This window comes from Chroicocephalus ridibundus, chromosome 3 (genome assembly GCF_963924245.1).
Source record: "Chroicocephalus ridibundus chromosome 3, bChrRid1.1, whole genome shotgun sequence".
Lineage (NCBI taxonomy): Eukaryota > Metazoa > Chordata > Aves > Charadriiformes > Laridae > Chroicocephalus > Chroicocephalus ridibundus.
The window spans coordinates 25,212,375-25,237,842 of NC_086286.1; the positions used below are offsets into that span (position 1 = coordinate 25,212,375).

A 25,468-nucleotide genomic window follows, 5' to 3' on the forward strand; every position below is an offset into this window, starting at 1 on the left:
GATAGGGCCCATGTTGTAACTTTCTTTTCCCATTAAAAAATGGATTCTATACTTGTCAATGGGATAAAATTCTCATTTTGATCTCTAGACGCAAATATATCCATAAGCCAGGATAAAACATTATCTGTCCTGATCACACAGCCAGTGTCATTCTGGGATAACACCTGCATTTGAGAACTTCTTTATAATATATTATTTTTGCTTTACTAATCAAGCCTGTTTAGAAAGTTAGCAGGCACCTTGACTTACAGTGAAGGTCTGTCTTTGGCAGAAGTACTGATTTAAATCTTTTGCCCGTTCTGGTATGTCAGCAGAGCTTTCTGTGGTAATGCTGGAAACATGACTAGGGAACTGATCTTGCCTAGAAAAAAAAAAAAAGAAAAAAAACCAAAATGTCGTAAAAAATTCTGCTCTAGGTGAATAGGTTCTCCAATTCAGTTCAAGGTTTGGCTGCACAAAAAGCTAGGAAAATGAAGAGTGTAAACAAAATTAAAGAGGAGAGAAAACTGTGGTGGAAGGGAGGAACTGTGATTTCTTTCATGTTGGTACTATTGCTGAGGAATGTATATGGGACTGTTGAGGCAAAGTGGAACAAAGTGTGTGAAGTAGTGCAGTGTCCACCTGGGAACAGAAACTTGTGACCTGTGTTTAATACAATCTTAAGAGCACACTTAGCATTATTTTTTTTTAATTCTTAAGGTCAAGCCCATTAGAAAACTAGATACTAACTGTTGTTTGTGTATAACAAAAGAAAGAGAATACCTTTTAGTTATGAGGGTTTGTCAGGTTTTAACAAAAGACAAAGTTAACTCTACATGATGAAGGGCCAAACCAGCAGCTCTCCTGAAAAATACTTTAGTTCCTACTAGGGTGCCAAGGAGAGGTTTTTCACAGCAATGAGCAGGGGCAGCAACAGGCTTGGGGCTCAGCTGGAGCACCTGTGCAGTCATCTTAATTTTGAAAATGTATATACTGTTAAATGGCAGAGCTCCCTCCCCCCAAATACATTTAATTTGGAAATTTGCAAGCAGCTTATCTGCTAACAATCTTTTAATATTCTATTTATTTATTTAATATTGTTGCTTGGGCTGCTCATATAATCAGATAAAGGTCATTAAACCAAATTTATGATTAAATAGGATAAAACTATTTATTCTCTTTACTCAGCCTATTAATGTTATAGCTTATGCTGACTACATGTCGATATATCAAATGAAGTTACATTTTTCAAATATCATAATTATATGAAAAAGCTATATTATCTCATTGCTGAGGATTACTTTCCACTACCTTCTCTGCCATAATGTCTGCACATACTGGCCTTCAGATTTCCTCATGCCGCAAGCTGCTAACTGCAGACATTTCTCTAAGTCTCCCATCTGGTAGCTGCGTTAACCTCCACGTAGTTTTACTTCGTTATTTTATTCCTTTAAGTTATTGTTAAGGATTTAACAGACTGTTTCACACGTAAGCCAGGCTTTGTGTTTTCAGGTTGGCTTGCAAACCTCATTATTGAGTGTTTTCTCCTTCAATAGCAGTGGCCTTCCGGTATCTGAAGGGGGCCTCAAGAAAGCTGGGGAGGGACTTTTTACAAAGGCATGTAGCGATAGGACGAGGGGTAATGACTTCAAACTGGAAGAGGGTAGATTTAGTTTAGATATTAGGAAGAAATTTTTCACTCTGACACTGGAACGGGTTGCCCAGGGAAGTTGTGGATGCCCCATCCCTGGAGGTGTTCAAGGCCAGGCTGGATGGGGCTTCGAGCAGCCTGGTCTAGTGGAAGGTGCCCCTGCCCACGGCAGGGGGGTTGGGACTAGATGATATTTAAGGTCCCTTCCAACCTAAATCATTCTAGAATTCTATAAATTGTTTGTACTATGAGGCTGTCACAGTGTAAAGCAACTGCCTCATGATTCTGAGACACATTAATGGAAGAGTATTCTTCCAAAGACATAGTCACCAAAATGTAATTGACTCGATCACCTATCTCAAAGGTATAGACTCTTGCAAGCTTTCTGTTTTGTGAGAAACAGACCTTAAGCTGTGTATTTTCTATGCCAAGCTGGAAGAGGCCACCCTAAGCACAGTGCATCTTGTGCCTCCTTTTGTTTTAAAAGCTCTGTGGTATTTGAGGGTTTTCAAAAGCAAAGTTGCTGTAGTTTGACCTGTTACTCTTTTTGCTAACCTTTTTTCTCCTTTTAATTGTCTGTGACCTTGTCTTCAGAGAGGTTTAATTAGAAGCTCATAATGGCTGCAGTCAATTTGATGGGTTTTGTTGTAAATGCAGACTGCAAAGGGAAAGCTGAGTTCCTCAGACAGCCCCTATTGTTGCAGATAGCTGCCCGGCTAACTCCAGTTTTGAAAATGCCTGACACAGACCTGAACCTATCCATGTGTGCTGGAGTCCTAGGTCTAGAAAAGAATTGATGACGTGACCAGTCCGTGTGCATATGGCATCCTCCTAGTGCGGGTGCTGAGACTGAGTCTCCGTACGGGAGACTGGTGAGAACACAGCAGCAGAGTAGGTCTGGCTCCAGAAACAAATTAAAAACGTGGCAGAAAAAATAATTTTTACCCGGAAAATATTTTGTGATAGTCTATTTTCAAAGGTTCCCAAGTAACTATAAAGCAGAAGCATAAACTAGATTTTAAAAATATTTTTTTCATGCTTTTTATGCTGAAAATTTCTAATAACTTAATTTACAGTTCTTCATAAGAATAAGTGTTTAGGTTCACCTCCAGATTGCCTGCTTTCTTGATGTTTTCCCTATAAATATTGGGCATTTTTCTCCTTATTGCTGACTCCTGTCTTCACCCTCATATTCTTACAGGTTTTTCTGAGTTTCCTGTTCTCTCAACAGCTGGCCTCAATTTCATCATCCAAAACTTCATTTCTCTAGGCAATCAGGCAAATGAATTGTCTTCATCCATGTTTAAAACAAATTCATTCTAAATTAGTCTGTGCCCCTTCAGCGTTAATTTTCCATGACTATTATAGTCATTGAGCTTTATAGCATGAACACAAGCAAATATTAAGTTTGAAGGCTTAAATGTTTTCCAGTGAATTTTAAATTGTGGGCTACATCTTCAGCTGTGATTTGAGTCAGTAGGAGTCTTCAAAGCCAGTGGATATTGTTTACGTGATGTTGTGAGAACAGTAGCCTTATATTGTCTTCATGCTAGTTGAAGAACTGGCCTCTAACTAGGCAAAATAAGTTGTTTCGAATTATGAATACTAACAATGTTTAATCCAAATTACTTAAATGACTCAACTGTGGAGCCAAAAACGTTGACTGTAGCTAAGTATCACTTCAGTATAGTCAAATTAGACATAAACGAGCTGCTTGCTATTTTGATCTGGAATAGTTGGCTGAAAACTATTTAATATTTGTTACAGTAGTAAACATTTAAATACGAAACACACTGAAGAATTTTGCAGTTGATTCAGAGAACAGGGAAATCTCATACAGCCATAAGGTTTTGGAACATTTCTTATATCTAAGATATACCTCTGGCACATTAGTATTCACATGAGGAAATCAAGATACAAATCTCAGAGTCAGTCAGGACCAGAAGCAGTGGCTTGGCTCCTCCTTTGAACTATTCTCCAAAGGAACCTAATTTAGGTGGACTAAATTAGCCCTGAGAAAAGCCTCTCTATCTGCACTCAGTACAAAAGGCATATAAACCTATTCATTGTGTATTTAAAACTCTTATTACCTTATTCTACCTGCAATTGCTTAGTTAAGGCTTATTCCACAGTCCTTAATGTTCTCCCCTCAAGAATTAGGGTACTGGTAAATGCTGTCAGGTTGCTTAACGTTTAAAGCAAGGCTCAAGTGGAAAAAGTAATGTATGAGAATACTACTTCATTCCTATGTATATATTTTTGGAATTTAATATTAGATGATGCAAATACTTCATTCCTTGTCTACTGGTTCAACTCAATCCCGTTTGATTTGATGACAACAAAGTCATTGTGTGGTGCTTGTATAAAGGTAAACGTGTCTCAGTCAAGTTATGTCAGGAAGAGAGGCAATCTAAGTATCCAAATAAAGCAATTCCCACTGAGCAGATCTACTCATCACAGAACTTGCTATTACTTCTTCCCATTGTTGCCTTTCTAAAGAGAGGAGTAAAAGGCTGAGAACCCACGGACAGAGTTATTTCTGTAGAGATCAACCCTCCACATCCAGGCTAAAGTATGTTGTCAACCCGGCCATGAATATTTTATTTCTATATTAATCTGCAATCCAGTCAAATGAGCCCTCTCCACTTGGGGAGGGGAGGCAGTTTCTGTAATAAAAAGGTAGTGTTCAGCCTGGCAGCTTCAAAAGGAAGGTCTTCAGCATCTTTGAAGTTCCCTATCACTGCTGTCCAGCCGTCATTGTGGACTAACATATCAAACAGGTTCCAGCTGATTTCAGCGATGCTCAGTGTTTTGTTTAAATTTGTAAAAATGTGTCCTACTTATCAGACTAGTAGTGTTTCGCATATGTTTTTATAGCCAGGAGTATTTGGCTTCATGGCATCACGTGAAACAAACAGCCTCAAGTCCCTGCTCCTCACGCTATTTCTGCTCTCTTTTTATGTGTTGCTGGTGGTGGTTTTAGTTCAGGCTTGCCTGATGTATCAGCAGGACACCCTCGGGAGCTTTACGTGGCAGGGAGAAGAATCCCAGTTCTTGATTATAAGAGATTGACACATTGGTCACGGATGCTGAAGACTAGCAGGCACTTTCCACACAAAAGCCTTTATAGAAAATGCTCAAAATAAAAAGACTGGGAGTTGGGCAATGGAGCAGAGGGAAGACAAGATGCTGTATCTTGTCAGCTTCCTTTTTCTTCTATTTGCCTACAAGGAGATTTCACCTCATTCAAGTAGGAAAGAATACTGGCAATGGGAAATGTTTCTCTTCAGAGGCAAAGGGAAGACAGGCCAAGCCTGGTACTGGATGAAGGAAGATGTGTATGATAATGCATGTATTATGGGGAATGAACGCTTCACCCCAATTCAGTTTTAGTTACCCTTTCCTTAAACAGATGCCCAGGAAAGAGTATGAATCAGCTTTATAGAAGCAGGCTCCACTACAGCATTGTAGAGCAGGAATAAATTTCAAATTGCAGATTTATGTTTTCTCCCTCTTCTTGTTAATTTCTGGACTTATTTGTGATTAGCTTTTTTTCCTGGAAGTAAAGCCTTTGAAGACTGTCCGTGGTATTTTTATTGCTTTAATTGTCCTACAAATTGAGTATGATCTTTACATAAGGTAAAGTATCACAAAAACTTCTTGGAAGCAAGGAAGATGAGAACAATTCCTAAAATTGCATTTAAAATATCCTAAGAGGAACGAACCCAGTCTCCTTTAAGTCAGCACATGGTAGTTTGAAAGAATCCTACATTTTGACCAGGAAAAAAGCTGGAACTTTTGTCAGCAGCTGACTGCGGGCTTCCTCATCTGGTCAGTTATGCTGTCAGGGGCTTAGTCACGCTAATTTGAGAATCTGCCAAAAGAGAAAGAATACAACTCCCAGACTGCACACATAATCTTACTTTGACACAGAACATTTCAGTTCAGCAGTTGAAATGAGAGAACAAAACAGAAACAAAAGTTAAGCTGGGTAACCTGAGCTGTCTTGTTTTGAGTCACACTGGAGGTCCTGGGTCAATACCCTGGGCTACCTCCAAAGACCTTGAAGGCTTGAGTCAGCTTCAGGGTTCCCCAGATTCTACTTCTGTTGTACAGCCGCTCTGAGTTCAACCATATCTTCCTGGATCATGACTTCCAAATTAAAATTTCTTTAGAGCTGCTACAGATATTCATATCAAATTTATGTCCCCCAGCCCTTCTGAATAACTTTTGTTGCAGATTTCAATCAGGTTATTCATATAAGGCTGAAAGATGGGACACACTTCTGTAATACTGAATTGTGAAGAACAAAACCGTTTCAGTCTCAAATTTCATTTTTTGGATATCCAGGCAAAGAATACCTTATTGCATAAAATAAACTGAGAAAGATGGATCTTAACTATGAACTTTATTTTAGTATGCTACTTCATAATGGATTGATAGGATATCTCCTTCAACCTGTGCAGCAGGTTGAGGACACACTTCGTGATGGAAAAATGTGATTTCAAAGTGCACTTGCCATATCTACAAATGGGGTGGCCTTAGGTCTGTCCCACAGAGAGCAAATAACATTAGAACTGCAATCTAATGCTCCACTCATGATGATAGTGAGGTCCTAGTTTTGCTGGGCCTCAGAGAAACTGCAGTATTTACCGATATTTTCACCAATATGAGTAAATATAAATATTTTTGTATTTCTAAAACATTCTTGTCCTTTGCATTCACTAAAAAAAGAGGAAAAAATAACTTAAGGTTTCTTTATGCCTTGATTTTAGGTAAAACCAAGTTAGAAATTGTACAAAGAATTCAACTGGTACAAGGGGCTTAAAAGCCAGCAACAAATTTTGATGGCTTTAGAAACTTTTAAAGCATTTTCCTTAAATAGACAGGGATTTTGGTTGCAAGAATGATCGTGGAAAGTCATGTCTGTTTTCAAATCACTTAGGTTTCTCCTTTTTATTTAAAGAGAAAATTTTCCCAGCAAAATAGCAATGATGTGGTCTAGATGATGCACTCTCTGGCCACAAATAATGAACTGTCAAAGGTAGAAGAACCACAAACCTGTTATCTCTTCTTCTGAACCCTGATGCTATTACTAGCTCTCCTGAAAAGTTAATAAGCCTCAACAGAAGATCAAAGTTCAGTCCTCCCAGGAAGGCTGGCAAGATCAGAGCTACAGCTGTGATGGATCTTTGTGAACAAGCTTATAAGCTGAAACGTATCCGAAAAAGTTTCCAGAATATCAAATTCTATTTTTCGAACAATCTGTTATTTCTAACTGAAACTAGTCATTTGTAACTAATAACCAATGTATTTCTAGGATGGACTACTGAAGTCAGTAGGTTTTGCTTTCTTCTAAATACAGTGCCTTATGCATGAAACCTTCAAACACTTGGTAATTTTTCCAGCTGTATGAACACTAGATTGCTATGGAGATAACTGGATAAATTTCAAAAGTAAAAATGATTTTAAAACTGAAAATCATTTCAACTGTTGAAAATTTCTGGAGTAGACAACAGAATTGTCAAAAGGCTGAATGTACAGTGAAATGCTTAGAATGCAAACCATGAAGGATACATCTGTCATATTTATATGAGTTAATTTTTAGTAAGTTTTTAAAAAGCTTAAAGTGAATGTTTCTGGGTTCTTTTTTTTTGGTAGACAACTACTTCTTGAATAATTTGTAAAGATTAACTGAAAAATAATTTAATTCTTCTAGAAATTAGTTTCAACAAAAGCTGTGTGCATTTGAAGAGCTTCTGGAACCTCTTTTGGTGACTAGGAAGCAAATGACACCTTTTAAATATCCAAATAAGATGATTCATTAATAGTCATCTTGCCTCTGAAAACTGAACTGTAATGTGAGGCCACTTTCTCATGTATACTCAGTTATACTCATGTTATGCTGATATAATGCTGGTATCTTTAGTGTTACTTTGTGAAATGTATATAATAAATTAACATCAAGTGTGTGGAAGATGATGGTAATTACTTCTCTTTACCCAAAATATCCAAATGCTGACAGGCATAAATATAGACGTTTGTGTGATTTTTGTCAAGGTGTCCTTGAATGAGAGGATTTAAACCTCGACACTGTTGCTTGGGCCCAAGCCAAGTCATGTGTCCTCATTGGTCTTGAGGCTTTTCCTGGGAATGCAGCTGTCACTCTCCTTTGCAGTGAATCCTGATGGGATGAGACTTCTCTGTCCAGTCCCTGTCCAAGACTATGGATGTGTAGCTGAGGCTATAGGAACCCCTAGCTATTTAGCATCTCTCACTTGAGCTCAATGTTTTTCATTGCTCTGAGACCAACTCTGCAAGAAAAATCTCTGAGATTTATAAAATATGTATTAAGCAAATGAGCTTGATTAAAAATATATACATATATCATATTTAATATAAATTATGTGCAAAGTGCAAGGGGATCATTGCCTGCTATTTAAACTACCTATATCTGCATAGGCTGCCTTGTTTTAGCAATGTTAATAAAGCTAAAGCAGTGCATTTTCCAGTCTTCACCTATAACAGTATAAGCATGTTGACGCACACACAGTTTATTTCTCTTCCCTTAGGGAAACTGGGATATTAGGATTTACCTTTCCTCAGAGATTTCAAAGAGGAGTCAATTGGTCTTTGGCTGTATCAAATTGTTTGCATTTCTTGCATACTCCTGATAAAAATTGCACTGACACTTGTGCATATTCATTAGGATGGTCATGAAAATGCAATGATAATGGCATTAAGTAGTTCTGCCTCTCACAAAACAAATGGAACGCATTTTCCTATGCTTTTGTCTTTTTAGTGATGTCCTATTTCTCTTACACACACACACTCTGTCCCTCTTCCTGTTTTCTGATGTATCTGTTAAGATCATGGGCATCATGTGCTGTGCCTTGTCAAGGAGATATCTGTAATTACAGGTGGGCTGAGTACAGCCAAGGAGAATGTATCATGACTGAGTTCTGCCTCCTTTTCCACCAGTGGTATAACTAATTTAGATATCCCTCTTTGACTTAGCTAGTAGTTTTTGAGTGCTGTTGTAGACACTTAAAATTCTCTGGGACCTCTTCCCCTCTAAAACTCCTGAGAAGGAGAAAGACACTAGGAAGAACAATGTCCTAGCAAGTCGTGCCTCAGTCTACATAACTGGTTCAAAAACTGTTACTAGTTCTGGCCTTGGAAGGAGACTTTAAGGATCAAATAAATACCCAACTTGGGATACGTTTCCTCCAAGCAGATTGAGACCATTTAAAAGCTTGCGGTGTTTAGCACGGGTGATCCTGTTCTTGCCAATACCCTTGTACCCAATTCTGGCACCACTCTGACTCCTTGGTGAGTGGATTCAATCCGCTAAATCCTCTGGGCGGAGTGGGACTGCCCATTTGGGCAGCAGTCAGCTGCTAGATTGGTTCTGCCGCAACCTCTAGCAGCACCCTTTCCCTCTGATTGTCCTGACACACTTCCTATGCTGTGTCCTTATCTCCCACTGGACTTGCTTATCATGCTTTCTCAACTGCATTTATCACCAAACTAGAAGGAGGTTAAATCAACCTTTCCTCAAAGAGCTACTCCACTGGGAGTTTTGTGGAGAAAAACAAAAGGACTTTTTCCTTTACAGGCTCCTCTGCTGTCGCCCGGCGCTTTGAAGGACTTTCTCCTTTCGAGCATCTTCTCCAGGAGAGATGCAAATCCATGATTCCTTGCTGTGACTATCAGATTGTATTTTCATGTTATTGATCCTATTTCTATTTTAGCTGATCCTATAGGAAGGATTTATAAAGATGCAGGGTCCAACTATCAATTTTCTTTTGCCACAGGATATTAATTATTGACTGCCCTCTAGCACATCACGGGACCAGCCTGTTGAAGCATTCGTCCATCATATGAAAATTTCAATTTTTCAGCTTTTAATAGTAGATCTTTTTGTTAGTAACTGAAAATAGATTTACTGCTAAATTAAGCACTTTCTTCAACTTCAGATAAAGGGTTCATTTTGACATTTGACAGTTAAACTCACGAATTTTACTGCATTTGATAATTCTTTGGTATTTTGTTCCTTCCTGAGCATCTCATAGCCCTTTGCTAAAGTGACTATCAATCTTCTCGATTTGTAGATAAGGAAACTAAGACACAGACACGCACAGTTACTCATTTCTGAGCTCTGATTAGAATTTGGATTTTCTAACTGTTCTGTTTCCTCTTCAGGTAGCCTCCCTTAATCTAGCATCTGAATTTTATTACAAGAAGGATGTGCATTTATTTTAACTAGCCTACACTTATCCTACAAATCTAGAAAAGTACAAAATCCTACAGTATATGCTAATGCTCCTCAGAATTTACAGTTTAGAATAAGGTACACAAAATTACTTTATGCAAAAATGTGTATGCAGTTACAGCAGATATAATACTTGTTGAAGATAACTGGGAATAATGAACATCTCAAAGTTAGGATGATGAATAATCACTCAGTGGCTCTAGGGAGATGGCTGTCTCTTTAAATGCAACACACTTTTTAAATTATTCTTGAAGAAAAGTGGTGCCAGGAGCAGAGGAATCACTACTTTAAAGTAAAGCATGTGGCTTCTACGGGCACTGCATGCATTTGAAAGATGGCACATAATATAACGACGGAACTTTGGGGCAAAACAGTACTGATGGTAAAGTTCTTGCTCTATATCAGTCTGAAGTGGAGAGAGGACCTGAAGTCAACTGCATTTTGCTCCTGAAGCAGCTGTGTCCTATCAGGGCTGGAGGACTAAATTGGTTCTGGTTGCTGGAAATTAGTTGAAGAGATAACTGTTACTTGAGAAGGCAATACTGCATTGCGCTGGCACAGGTGAGCTGTAAAGGTGTGGGAGGAAGGGAAGAAAACAGGCCTACACCCAACTTGGTTGCTTCTTAGTTCCTCGTAGAGGGCAGCAGATGGGGAGAAAGCAGCAGCTCCTCCCCTATGTCTTGCTGCTCATGTAGGATCTTGGTGGTGCAGCGGGAAGGGTTTAATTGCTCCTCCTGGCATGGGGAGGCCTTGAATGTGTCCTCTACAGGAAAGAACGGCAGGGTGACTCTGCTTTGGAGACGATGGCTGGGCAGTGACTGGCTTGAGAGCAGCCCTGAAGAAAAGGACTTGGGGGTGCTGGTAGACGAGAGGCTTAACATGAGCCGTCAGTGTGCACTAGCAGCCCAGAAAGCCAATCGTATCCTGGGCTGCATCAGGAGAAGCGTGGCCAGCAGGTCGAGGGAGGTGATTCTCCCCCTCTACTCCACTCTCGTGAGACCCCACCTGGAGTACTGCGTCCAATTCTGGAGCCCCTACTACAAGAGAGATATGGATGTGCTGGAATGTGTCCAGAGAAGGGCCAGGAGGATGATCAGAGGGCTGGAGCATGATAAAGATAGGCGAAGTATTTTGAGAACCGTGAAATAGGAATTTTCAGGGAAAAAAAAGCAAAGTTGAACATTTACAGGAGGAAATTATTATGCTCACGTTGTATGGTGCAATCCTCAATCAAATACCCGGTTCACCTGTCTTCAGAAAATTCCTAATAATATGAAATTTGGACAAATCCTGATGTAGCTTTCCAGTTTGTCTACATGTATATGCCAAATCAGGATTGTCCTTTTTCTGTAATGTCTCAAGTGCAAGTCTCCTCACAGAATTTCTGCTGGTTGGTTGCTGACTGCTTCTCCTGGCATGGGAGGAAGCAGCCCCCTCCTCTGTTGTTACCTGAAGACAGTGCTGAAGACACACGGACTGTAACTGAACCCAAACAGAGAACAGGAGGCAGCTGCAGAGCTGGAAGATTGTCCTTTGGGATGGAATGAAAAGTTGGAAGAAGATGCGGAATCATGTTTTGCTGAAAGAAGACTTGGGGAAAGGAAAGTGCGATCAGCATGAATGCTCAAGGTTGAGTAGGATGCTTGTTGCTTAACGATGATAAAGCAGAAGAGGATGGAAGGGGTTGCCTGGTAAAGCAGCTATGGATTAAGCAGCCATGAAATAGGGGATTAAAGGAGCAGGTCTAAATGAAAATGAAGAATAGGGACAGGCACTTAGCTAAGAGTCTGAAGAAGGTGTTGATAATCAGCAGATGAAAACAGAGAATTGATTAATGAAATACAGATAATGTACTGAAAGAGTTGGGGGCCAGAGGATGGATTAGAGGCTGGTTTTTCGAGAATGGTCTAATAAAGAAAAAGAGAATCTGTTATTTGGACGTGTCTTGCGCTGGGAATTGGCAGTAAAACATATGATGGATTGGGGTAGGCGAAGGTGTGGAGGAAACAACAGATGCTGTAGGGAGTGAAAAGGTTAGAGCCCTGTATAGGATGGCCTGCTTGGACAGGCCATTACAACAGCCTACCATGGCCACGCAAAAGAAAAATCTGTGTAAAGAAGTCCTTGCAGAGGTTTTCTTTCACTGGATTTACCATGTGGAGATGTACAGTCTAGCTCAGTATTTTCAAGTGAAAGAAGCCTGTAGAACTTGTTGCTTAAAAGTCTCTTCATTTCTGCCTTTCTAGTAACAAAGAAAGTTTTTGGTGCTAAAATAAGTGATGTGATGTACTGTACTTCTAAAGCTGTTAAAAGGCTCTTAACAGCTCTATATAATACTTGCCGCCTCCTCCTGTGCTTTCAGAAAATTTTACTCTAATATTTATTTCACTGGCTTATACAGAATTTCCTCCCCTCTAAAACATAAGTTGTTAATTATTCCTGGGTTGTCATGATCAACTCCCCTCCAGCTATTAAAATGTACTTGCATTGTAGTTTTATTATTACCTGCAAAATATTGGAAAAAATAATTTTGCTAGACAGTTAAATTTGAAATAAATATTGACTTGGCTATGCAAATGGATCTTTTATGATAATTTCCTGCAAATATTCAAATGGCGTAGTTTTACGAGAAAAAGCACTCATAAAAACAAGTCTTTATGAATATTCACTGAAAGCGAATTTTGAATTGTACACTTGAGCCTAATCCTTGAAAGTCATGCTGCGTGGCGTAGTTGACATAAGTCACTTCACGCAATAGCAAAAATAGTAGCATGCCACTAGTCAACACCGCCCAAATACAAGCTAATATTGGTATAAGGTGTTTGCAAAACGTGATACAAATGAAAACTTTCAATACATTGCAAAATTCTTAATTTTTTCATAACTTTTTATGAACAGAAGACAAGGAAAAATGAGGAACAAATTAGTTGTCAAGACTTTCCTCACCACTAAATAAAATATTATTTAAAAGCAATTGTGACAGTGCAGAACACTGATGGTGTTTCGGGGAGAGAAATTATGAATTCTCTCTGAAATTCTACCTCAATAGTTCCAGGATTTATGATTCTAAGGAATTATTTTAAGTCTTAAATTGGTATTGCGCTGTGTAAGTATAAAACACACACATGTAATCGTATGCTGTTTGTGCAGATTAGTTTTGTATTATTGGAGTTTTGAGTAAGTGTACTGCTGCGTTCCCTGTCCCCCTTCATCCTTTATTGTCTCCTACCAGATTATCATTGTTACAAAGTCGAGCACATTGAAGTTTGGAAATGGTAGTGTTACGTTTGCCCTGTATGCAAATTCAATTAGTCCCTGTGGTTTTACCATCTCCAACAAGATGCTCCACTGAACTCCACTGAGCATGTGCAAATTGGTATTTTTGAGGGCTTATAACTTGATTATAGAAAGATGTCTTCTCATATCAAACCCCTGCTTCAGAGCATATACATTTCAGACATGTAGTCTTCAAAATTCTCCAGTTAAGGCCCAGACTGATGTATTACAAACTAGGCTTTATGGTTTCTTTCCCTGCTCCAACCTTCTAGAGCAGTAAGTGGGTCCTGAGACTCTGCTAACCATGGGTTAAGAAAACAGCTAGTATGGAAAGCTTTTTGGATGATGCTGTCTGCTATGGATAAGGTGTTGAATCATTAGGATCAGGCTCCCGGTTATGTCACAACTTTCTGATGCAGGTCAGATTCTCCAATGGCATCCGTGTGGCTATTGAAAGGCTTTCTTTTCTGATGAGATGAACAGTTGTAACTAAAAGCTTAAAGCATTAGGTCATTTTCCTTGCGCTGCAACTCTAATTCCGTTAAAAAGGCATAAGGAATTCTTCACGAGAATTCATTGCGTAATACTAGCACACTTTCTTGCCTGGTAGGATACCCTGGTTTTTTTATGTGTGTATTAGAGAGCCTTCAAAACACTTGTGTGAACAGGATCCATAACACTTCCTGCAAAATCACTGTAGGTTTTTCATTTGTGGTACAGCTTATGTTGCATGCATCCTGGCTGCAGAGGCCTTTGGATGCTTTCCTCATCTATTCAGTCTCCTGCAGGTAGTTTATTTGTTATACTCCTGATGAACAATGGTGTCATTGAGAAAAATACAGTGATCGTTGACCTGGGTAATTGTGCTGTTGGCCTGCAATGTGTTTTTGCAAGGTTTGTACTATTGCCTTGTGTATTTGGACGAGATATGTAAAGGGAAAAATTGTGATTTCTGCTGGGCTGGTTATCTTCGGGGACAGAGGGTGTAACATGAGTGAGGGTCATTTTCCTAAACTGAGCACTATGAAAGATGCTATGGTGCACTTGAGAGGTGGTTAGGCTGTCAATTATTTGCAGAATATAACAGAAATTGCATTTTGTGGTGAATGTGCCCTGAATTTCCTTTCGGATACCTGTTAGACCCACAAGGATTCTCGAAGCAGGCCTTGCTGGTTGCTAGAAAGAGGTGGGACAGAGCAAAATCTGGGGTTTTTTTAAATATTTCAGGAATTCCAAGAAATATACACAAGTCACAGTGGCCACTTAGTAAGTTCCACTTTTGTTAGGTGCATGCTCCATGACTCATTGCTGTTCCCATCTTGTTTGATGTCCTGAGACGGTAGCTAATGTCTGGGATTTTATTACTGTGTTGTTTTCTGTCTGTTCTCTCTCCATCGTGTTCTGTAAGACCCAATTTGTTCTTGATGTGCAAATGCTCTTGCTGTCATACTGTTGATGGTACTGTGGTAGCCCGTGGTCTAATCGTATTTATCGAGAAAAGCTTTATGTGCTGTGGTGTTGCACCATGCCTCAGACCAGTGTTTTCCTCCCATCCCTTCCGTGGTGAACAAAGTTCTTTACATTTACATTTGAATACTTTCGGGAAGGTAATTTTGACAAGAGTGCCATGAGGTTTTGTGACTACTGGAACATGAAAACGCTGCAAAGTGACTGATAACACTTTAGCAGGAATTACTATTTATCTTTTGTGACATTAGGAAAGAGATCTGTATTAAAGCAGAGATGTTCCAGGAACGGTCGAGGAGCATGTTTGATGCAGGATGGAAGGGCTTGTTAAAATGCATTAAGAGTTATGACAGAAGCTGATTTCTTAGCCATTGTATACGTTGCCAAAGAATTTTGTCAATATGTAGCTAGTAAAAGTCCAAACATGCTAAGGTGACAAGTTACTGGAGGCTATTTCAACAAAATCGTCAGGAAAGATACCAGCCAGGCTGCAGCTCGTGCAACTTCCATAATAAAGATGAAATTTATAGATGCTTTATATAGCCTCAGGGGATGTATTAATTGGCGCTTCTCTGTCCAGAAATACATATAAACAACCTATTGTAGCTCATGCTCAGCTCACTGATGACAACTTTGCAGCTTGTGTTTGTTTTACATAGTCAGACCAAAGAGGGAAATGAGGTACATGTCAAAAAAACAGCTGAAGCTCCTGACAATGTTTCTTCTTTGGTCTCCCCTCGGCCCCTTGCTGTGGAAAGCGTAGCTATGGCACTTCTCCCCTCTCGTTCGTGCTCTTCTGTCGCTCCCCTGACTTCAAAGTCCCACCCTACTTGCAGCTCGTAAAAGAAATTCATTCCTCTTTCTTTACCCATGGAGAGTCTGGCCCTAAAACTTGAGAAAATCGGACCCAGAGTTGACTAACTCGTCGCTTCTGAAGCTTCGCAAGGCAGACCTCCACAAACGCGCCCCGCGGAAGGCCTCGCACCCCTCGGAAAAGGCAACCTGACCACGGCGGGCCTGAGGAGAGCCGGGGCCGGCCCGCCGCAGGCCGCCCGCTCCGCTCCTCCCGAGGCGGCGGGCGGCTGCCTGGGGCGGCCTTAAATATTTCATACCGCGGGTCTCAGCGGCAGCGAAATGGCTTCCTGCCCTCCTCACCCCAGGAGCGCGCGTAAAACTAAGCCGCATGGGGGGGGGACGGCAGGAGGAGCCGTGCGCGCCGTGCCGCCGCTACCGCTTTAAAACGGGGCGGGCGGGGGCCGGCGGGGCCCGGGCGACGGGGGCGGGGAGGAGGCCGCGGCGTTGCCGGGCGACGGCGGGCGGCGTTGCCTTGGGGAGCCGCCGGGCGCCGCGCCGCTCTCCTCGCTCCGCTCCGCTGCCGGGCGGGGTAAATAACGGTAAATCAACTTATTTACCGGCTGCCGCCCCGCGGTTCGCCGCCGGCCCCTGCCCAGGCTGCCGGTGAGCCCCAGCGCAGGCGTGTTCGCTGTGGGAAGGACCCACACGGGACAGATGGGGAGCGTTGTTCTAATCGGCTTTGCCGGGCGCTGAAAGGAGCGGCGTGAGGTGGGCGGCGGGGAGGGAAGGCACGAAGCGGGGCCGTCAACTTGAGGGGACGGTAGATAGGTGGCCGGGGGGCTCAGGCTGCCGCTGACGGGCAGCTGGTGGGCCTTGGGGGCAGGGGGGTGTCCCTCGGCGTACCCTGACATAGTGCGGTGGGGACGGTGCCCAGCAGCTCCTAGGTATCGGCGTGACGCTGAGAGGTAAGCGCCGGAGGGTTTGTAAATGTGAGATTCGACCAACTAGCTGGAACGCCTCAGGAAAGAGGTTCGGAGGCTGAAGTGGCACGGTTTGCGAGCAGTTCCTGTGCTTGTTACCTTCGAACGTAAAGCCTGGTGTCAGCCTGGTGTGACGCGACAGATCTGGGATAAACTCGGCTCGGCTGCGAGCGTGTGTGGGCTGGAGCGGCCTAGTCCCCTTGCCCGTGCTTCGGGAGATGCCTTGGCCATAGGCGGGGAAGGTGCAGGTGGGCCTGACGGTGGAAATTTGGAAGGAGAATTCGAACCCCTAAATTCCCTAGCGGGGCATCGTATCTGGTGTAAAAGTGCCTGTTCCTCCCACAGACTGTGTCTGTTTTCTGTGGTTTGCAGATACCGGCTGCCACCCATGTGTGTTTCGCTGGCCAGAAGACATAGATGTCCCCTGCGACTGAGTTCTTGTATGAGTGTGTTGAAGATGAAATGCTACATAAACTCTTAAAGTGTACCACCTGAGGACATTGCTACCGACATGGACATCATTATTTATTTACAGATGCTTTAATCAGGAGGAGCTTTTTTGTAAACATGAATTGCTGGGCTCTTTCCTTGAGGTGTCGTTTCTTGTTTCATGCTATTGAAACATTAATCTTAACTTATTATGACTGCTTTGTGTTGGTCAGCTCTCAGGGACATTTCCCTAGGCTTGAAAATGTGGGAGCTTTCAAGAATGTGTCAGTCGTGCCAACTGAAGCTACTTGTGGGCTGCCAGACCGAAGTACTTTTTGTCATAGCTCAGTAGCTGTTGAAAGTATTATGTCCTGCACCCAGAGGTTTTGTGTTCAGGAATGTCCATACAGGTCATCGCCTTCTTCCTACAAACTGCTTCTTTCAGAAGGCCTCGGTACCTGTATCACAGAGGACAAAAGGGACTTGCATCCAGGGTCCTTCAGCAACGCTTCCAGTTTTATTTTTCATAATCACAGGGATTGCTTTTCTACTCCCCGCTCCCTGAGGCTTGCAGCTTCATTTACGTTAACTGTATGGTTGAAACCTGAGCAAGAAGGTGTAATGTAAGTAGTATTGAAGGTGTTTACTTTCCTGGTGCTCTTAAAAAAATTGATCATTGTAGTCATGGTCTTTATTAGCAAGCTATTTAAAATTTTAAAAAGGCACAGTGAGAAACTGTGGCGTTTTAAAGACGTATTTAGGTTGGTGTCTTTGCAAATGTCAAGACAAGTAGGTTCAGTTTCAGTGGTGTTGACTCAGAGGATAGTTCAATTGCTTTCAGTGGGAACTATTTATACATAATGTGTGTGTCTTTTCTTAAAAATCTGAATTTTTATTTCTAATTCATATTCCTTCTTCTAAAAGCTGCTAGAAAAAAAATATCTTGTCAGGGGTTTGTGCTGTTGCTGCTTTCATGGTGGAAAAAAATTATCTAAAATTTTATGAATCCCCCACCACAAGTTTAGTCCTTAAGAACAAACAAGGAAAACACCCAGATCTTCCCAAAGTAATGCTTCAGAGCTGTAGAAGGTTGGTCATAGTTTTTCCGGAAGATCTGGGGCATGTTGAGTGAACAAGAGATCGCGTTGCTACTTTAACAAAAGATTCCACTATTCAAACTGCTAGTGAAGTGTTGCTAGTTGTTCACAAAATAGACGTGGCTGAGCATGCTCCCTCTCTTATTTGCTACATGTCACATTTTTAGCAAATATTGCCATTATAAGTGTCCCTTCAGCTTGACTGGGCCCTCGCTATAATGAAAAACTTGCTTTTTGAAAAAATGCATCACAAATCCTGCGAAAAAAGTTCCCTTCATCCGTCACCGAATGCAGAGATTGTGCAGGTCCTCTTTAAAGTGAGGCACACAAAAAGTATACTACGTTCCTACAGAGTATATGTCGCAAATGTTTTTGTACTTGTACTCATCGCTTATTCTTAGAATGAAAATAATGATCTGTTGTAGCATTCTTGATACTTATTTTGCATGCTGCTGTGAAATAGCAAGTTGTCTAGAGGTGTGAAAATCATCAGAAACAATAGAAATGTCTAAAATTATAATGACATATGTAACATTATAGTATGCTTTATGCAAGGATAATTACCTTTAAAAAAATCAACCTAGCTATAGAATTTGTGGTTATGGAAGGGAAGTAAATGAGATCTGCAGAGCAAAAGTGACTTTAGTTTGGTCTTAAGTTAAACCAGCTCAGGTGAAGGTATGTGCAAAGTTGTCTCTGGAGTTTTGGCCTAGTGTCTTTTATAGCCAGCATTTTCTATAGTATGTTTGAATCTTGAATGCAAGAGACTCCATTCCTGGGGTTGTCCTATGCCATGAGTTCCTGCCCACATCCATGTGGGCGTACCAGAGTCTTCTTCAGCGGAGCACATGCCTAACTTGAAGCAGAAATGTCCTGCTAATTTCCAAGCAAGCTGTTACAGTGATGTGTTGAGTGAGATCTGTAAAACTCTCTTGTTAATGGGTTAGGCTTTTGCTTGCATGGAGCCTAAACCAATGAGATGTATGTCCTTGGTTTCAAATGATTAAGTGCTGTGCGGAAACCAGACTCTACCGATGTCTGATTATCCATGGACTAGTGTGAAACATTAGCCTCCAATTGCTACCGTGTTAATAACTACACAGTGTACATATTCCTGTTCAGTGGGTTTTATAGATCCCTTTAAAATCTAAATGTTTTCATTCAATTTTTGTAATAGATAACTTCATTCTTCTGCCTTGTGAGATTGCTGTTATCAACATGTAGAAATGACAATGCTAGAGCCCAGTCCTGAAAACTGAAGTTGGACAAAAGTTATTCCAGTGGACAGGATGATATGCTACTGTCCAGACTTCCGCCCCCCCCGCCTCCCCCCCGGCCCATGTTCACAGAAAGAGGTGTGTTAATTTTCCTTTCTTCATAAAAGGAATATAGAGCTCCAGATTTGGTGAAACAGTGATTGCATGTGAATAGCCAATGAAGCTCAACTCAGAAGGCATCCTACAAAAGAGAAATAGTTTAACAGCAAACTAAGATGTTTTTGCTTTTACTGTATTGGTTTAGTGAGTCCTTCAGGTTGGCAGAAGGAGTTTGACTTACCAGATGTCCTACATTTTACAGTCCCTGATGGGGAATTGTCCCTGTTGGATGTCATTTGTGAGACTTTTTAAACCCCATTATCACAGCAGAGGGACTTCGTGGAACTGGGACTTATTCGAACAAAGTCTTTGCACTGCCATCAAAACACTAGGAAGATGAGCCAGAACCAGCTGCTCGTTTTACCAGTAGAATAATTGAAAGTTTAACTGGGTATTTTGTTTAGTGGCAAAGTACATCTTACATGTGCCTCTTACATCAAGTACCGCAGACATGCTGTACTTTGGACATGCCATACTAATGCTTTTCTTTGTGCTGAATATTAAATGGTCTTGCTGTTAGAGAGTGCTTAGGAAAGATGCTGTATCATATCCCAGTGCCTCCTTGTAAAGACTGTGACGTTTCTCTGTTAGGTATGTGCCCGTGTAAGAGAATAGCAGGATATTTTTGCTAGAAGTTACTGTGCTGGCTGAAGTGAGAGATACTGATGGGAGGATCCCAAGTCTGAAGGCCCTTTAAAAATTGTAACATTCTGTGGGAGCAAATATATGTGGATAATCAAAGACACTGAGGATTTTCTTTATCAATTTCATACATATACCGAGTTTTCTTATGTGAATCTGGGAAAGAATATACTTTCATACAAAGAGAGAGGAAAGTCAGGTCATGTTATGGATTTATTTTAAGCCTTAATGTTCTTGTAAGATTTATGGTATAGATATTTGTAGGTATGCTTCTAAGTCACTGCATATTGGAAATCTTGAAGAAAAGCAAAAGAATAGTGAGAAAACACTGACATTTTGTACTCCAGTCTTTAAATTTACTTTCCCTTTAGGCAGTAAGCGCAATAAGTGAGCAAAGCTCTTGTCCTTGAATTTTTTCTTTCTCCATGTTCCCTCTCTTACTGCATGTTCTCATCAGTTAACATAAATGCGTTCAGTAAGCCTGTGTGTAGCCTGTAAGTAAGCCTTAGCACACAACACAGGAAACTGTATGTATGATCACCCTTCGCAATGGAATAGGATAAGAATAGAAGCTTAGCGTATATGAGTAATTACTAACGGCAGTTTATATCAATTTAGCACAAACTGGGCTAGCTGGAAGTTAGATGAGCAGAAGAAGTTGGTGGTGGGAGAGAAATGAGCTAGGGCCGTTTACATGCAAAAGGGTCAGGGGGAATGGCCTGATTGTGAAGTGGGCAATAGAGATGTATTTTTTTAACTTTATTTATCTAAAGGACTAAAATCATATCCTATTACTTTATATCCATTCAGATATTTTACAGCAGGAATTGGACTGAAAGGGGAAGTTTCCTTAAGATACCATATATCCGATTTTTGAACTCGTGTAGATGTTCCCATTTGCAAGTGCTCCAGTTAATGTGTGGGGATCAACCGTGTAGCTGTGTTAGATTCTCTAGAATATTTTTCTTTTTGATAGCTGACCAAGCAGACTGGTATTGTTTGCTTTTTCTCCAGCCCCAACACAGAGAATTATATACTCAGGAATGTGGGACTGCAGGTTATTAGAAGTTGGAAACTTCATAAAGAACAGTGGTTTCTCTCTGTAATCGTGTCTGGAATGGAAAATTGTGCTCAGAGTCAGAAGTAATGCTTATGCCTATTTCACCTATATTAGCACTAGTTTGGGGTTTTTTCTTTTTTCTTTTTTTTTTTTTTTTGCATGTCCGTCCTCTGTTTTCTACCTCTTGATTTTTTCTCCTTCGGTAGTGAGTCACAATTCACATTTGTTCTTTCCAGTTTTCAAAGTGATGTACATCAAGGTCACTTCCTTTCTTAAAGTCATGGTACCTTTGGGGATAAAAACAATGTGAGGATGTTTGTTTTAGATAACTAAAATAAACAAAAAACTGGATTATCCAATTATTGTTTATCCAGGAACTCAGTAAATCCAGTTCCTAAATATTTTGCTACTTAGCTGAGCCTTCCCTCACATTTATTATCTAGCAAAACTAGCATGTTTACAAGCAAACAAAATATTGAAAAGACCAGTCAACAATATATTAAGAAGTGTGTTTTTAGTAAGTTGTGTTTAGTAAGGTTTGGAAAACAGAAGTCTGCATTTTGCAAGTTGTTTTATTCCAGCAGGATAAAATGGTAACAGTTAAAATGAATTAATCTTTCTCTTGGATTTAAAGGTGAATTAGTGAATAATAGCAGTATCAAAGAACAGCCTTTTTGATACTTTTCTTTTATTAAATGCATAGTAGGTGAAGATGCTTATTGGTAGATAAGGTGCATTGTTTTTTTTTTTTCTGAAGTGCGTCTAAGTAAATCCTGGTCTCATACAAATTTTATATGCTTCTCTCTCGTGACTTAGTGCACTAATTTAGTCTGGTGTAACTGTTAAAATATTTGGCTTTTCACGGGTCAGTAAACAGGGGACTGGATTTCTCAAGCAGCTGAAATGGGAGTGCAGAACTTTATAATTTTTGTCATGCTGATGATTACCTTAATAAAATACATAGCTGTTTCACAAGCATATATAGCCTATGCTTTCCCAGGACCCTTGACATCATGGTGATTGGATTGGCAAAAATATTTCAGCAGCTAGATATGCAACATGGCTTGCTATGGATGGTATTCTTTGTACCTTGTATGTCTGTGTTGCATTTGATACTGAGGTGAAATCTTTGCAAGGGGGGAAAAAACCCTAACAAGTGGCTGGATAGCCTTCTTGCCTTGCTCTGGTTCTCTTAGGTTAAAGAAAGGCTGCGTCAAAGGGAGAGCGTAGGGGAAGCTGGTGGCGTTGCTACCTCACCTGGACAGATTTGGTGGAAAGATGGAAGAGTAATTTCCAGAACATGTTGTTCATACTGTTTTTTGTGGTTATATTACATTTGTCTTGTTAGACTAAGAAAAGAGTAAGTGCCTCCACGGGATATACTATGTTGCACAGCTTTGTACAAAAAGTGCAATGGAAACTGGCAAAGTGCTGGTGAGCTGCTGTGGTTTCTGTCATGGAACCCTGAAGACATGAGGCAAAGTGGACCACTCTTCCACTCCCAAGTGAACTGGGGTTGCACGCACTAAATTAAAAAAATAATAATAATCTCACAGAATAAGACAGAAAATATCTTTGTTAAAGTTCTTTTACACTTAGTACATCCTGTGACTTTCACTGTCACTGAGCATCTTCTCAAGGGCTGTATTTTTAACGTTTATTTTAATGCATTCTGGTTAGCATCACTTTACAGGATAGCACCTTGGCAAGAATGTGTATATGTGTGTGCTTCTGACCTTATGTTGTTTTTCTTGGTTATTTCCAAAGGTGTGTGATAGAAAAGGCTATTGATGGGCAGACTGTGTTCAAACTCACAATCTCTGAGAAAGAGACCATGTTTTATTATCGCACAGTAAATGGTTTGCAGCCGCCAATAAAAGTAATGACACTGGGGAGAATTCTTGTGAAGAAATGGATTCATCTTAGCGTGCAGGTGAGTAAAATAAAAACCATTTAATATTTGTTGAAATACAACATTTGTGTGAGAATAGTATAACTGTATAAAAGGGTAAACTGGGGGATGTAAATGATAGCTCTTGAGTCTTCTAGGTAAGTATCTTAATTTGGGAGCTTATTTTGAGGAGATTGCTAGTTTTGCACTGGAAAGAGATGCTGTGCCCATTCTGAACAACCAAGACTGAAAATTCTCACCCTTAAGAACACAAGTATTTGACATGAAGAAAAGCTACTTATTTCCAATGTTATCAATAAGTCTCAGGTCTCCAAGATTATTTCCTAAAAAAGAGAATCTCATCCTCATCTATACATGCTAATATACTTATCTTAAAAACTTCTTACAGTGCACATAAGTAAATGTGTATGAGTGTTTGGAGGTTCAATCAAGCTAGTAAGTTACAGAGTTATTACCTCTTATTTTAAAAATATGATTCAGAATTGTTAAGACACAATCTTTGTGTTCTAAAAGTCTTTTGTTGACATAACTTTTTAATAAGTGTACAAATATCCACTGAGGATAAAGCAAAATTGAGTTTGTTAAAATTTAAACTGTATGTGCAAAAATCAGTAAACAAACACAGAAGAAATTAAAATTCAGTTATTTGCATGTCTTGTAATTCCCAACAGACACTCTAGTAAATTCTGTTTGTAAGCCAAGTTCAACTAATAATTATAAAACGCAATTATCAGGTATTGAAATGTTTATCTTCTCCTTCCTTCATTTCCTTTATCCGTCCTATTAGATTTCATTTGGTTTAAAGCACAAGCAAGAATAGTTTTGCTGCTTTCTTGAAACTTGCTAAAAGGTATTGACTGTGATTTGGATTTTTAGTGCTGATCTTGTCACTTGTAAGAAGTATCTAAGCTGACGTCTTGATTTTTTTGCAGTTTTCTTTTTTTCCAGGATAACAGCATGGTAGTGCGAATAAGATTTTGGCTGTTGGATTAAAAGAGTGACCTTAAGGTAGAACTAATGAACTTTACACTTCAAACACTCCAAGGGTGCTATATTACTGCTGCTGCTGTCAGCCACATTTTGTTCTAGCCTCAGAAACTGCAAAAGCCTGGGATAGCAAAATGAAGAGCGAAAGGGCTGGATTTAAATACACACCTGTATCTTAAATTGTATTACAAAGAACCCTCAAGCACTCTGTAGGATCGGCCCTTTGTTTCTCTGGGGAAAGTTGTTCAAAGCATAGCAGGAGTAAAGAAGTGTAGCTTCTAGACTCTTAAAGGGACTGCAGGCTTAATATCTTTTCCAAGTCTCTGAGCTCAGGGTAGAACCTTACATTCTGTGATTCGTGGTATCGTAGGACTCAACTTTCCATTAAAGATGATAGCAGCTGTAGCATGATCCATTTAGCACTAGGTCTGGCTATGAAGTTTCAGGCAAAGTTTGTTGGTGTTTTTTTTAACATCTCTCCAAAAGCATTTTTTTCCATAAATGGAGAAATAAATGGAAAAGGAGCATGACAGAGACCATACAAAAATATGCAAAAGTAACATTCATGTGGAAGTGTCTGTGTCTTCAGACAGTAGTAGTATTTGGTGATAATAGATCTTTCTATATCATGATGATATGTACTTGAATATAGGTCTTTTCTTAAGCTGATGAAAAAGTCTTCTGAAGATAAAGCACTATGTAGACCTGAAAGTACGTATCACCTGATCTTACCACAAGTATGACTTTTGACTTCTCTGCCTAACCAGCCTTCTGGTTAGGTTATGGGTAGGTGTGGGCACTGCAGCGTGGAGGAGAGACCCTTCTGTGGACTGTAGCTGAGCTACTTGGCAGTAGAGGGGTACAGGCAGCAGAGGGGGCTGAGTCCAATCAATCGTGGTCTACCACTACTTCGAGTTTTTCCAAGTCAGTCAGACCATGTAGACTTACTTCCATGCTGTCCTGAGGCGAAACTGCCTCTAATACCTGTAAAGGATTAACAGTCTTAGCTCTGTGTCACTGTTGCAGGCATAACCTTTATTTTCTGGCAAAGACAAGCTGATAAGTGGCCAGTAAATTAGGAAAGCTTGCAGTCATCCTACAGCCATGCTGGTTTTGGAGTAGGTATGGTGTTATTAGTGTAGCTGCTGTATAACCTCCTTCTACAGAAACAAATTGTTGTTGGATGTGAAATGTCATGTATGTGGCTGTGATGTTTAGCCACAAGCTAACAGTAGATTCAGCACCTTTTTTAGGTACTTTGCAGAATTTGGAACATTGTTTGGCACTCTTATTGGGCATCTAGCCAGAGCTGGGTGACATATCCTGATGAAAAAAAAAAAAATCTTTTCAGACTTGTTTGACAACTTGCCTGATACGCATTTTGAACTAAAAGAAAATACTGGTTTTGAATGTTCTTTTATGGGTTAACTAAGTACTGTTCCTGATAAGACAGTTGAAAATGTGCAATGGATATTTTCATGCACGTAATGAAAGTTGTATATATGGAAAAAGGGTAATTATTATTTTTTTTTTAAAAAGGAG

General features: G+C 40.3%; 1 protein-coding gene across 1 annotated transcript in view; it reads left to right on the top strand.

The window, feature by feature from the left end:
• Positions 1–16,150: 16,150 nt before the first annotated feature.
• USH2A (usherin) overlaps positions 16,151–25,468 on the top strand; it is a 395,028-nt gene continuing 385,710 nt past the window's right edge. The window contains exons 1-3 of the mRNA XM_063328461.1: positions 16,151–16,211; positions 16,796–17,475; positions 22,795–22,960. Of these exons, the coding sequence (XP_063184531.1) occupies positions 16,991–17,475; positions 22,795–22,960 (651 nt within the window). The 5' untranslated portion in view covers positions 16,151–16,211; positions 16,796–16,990. The remainder of the gene's footprint in view (positions 16,212–16,795; positions 17,476–22,794; positions 22,961–25,468) is intronic.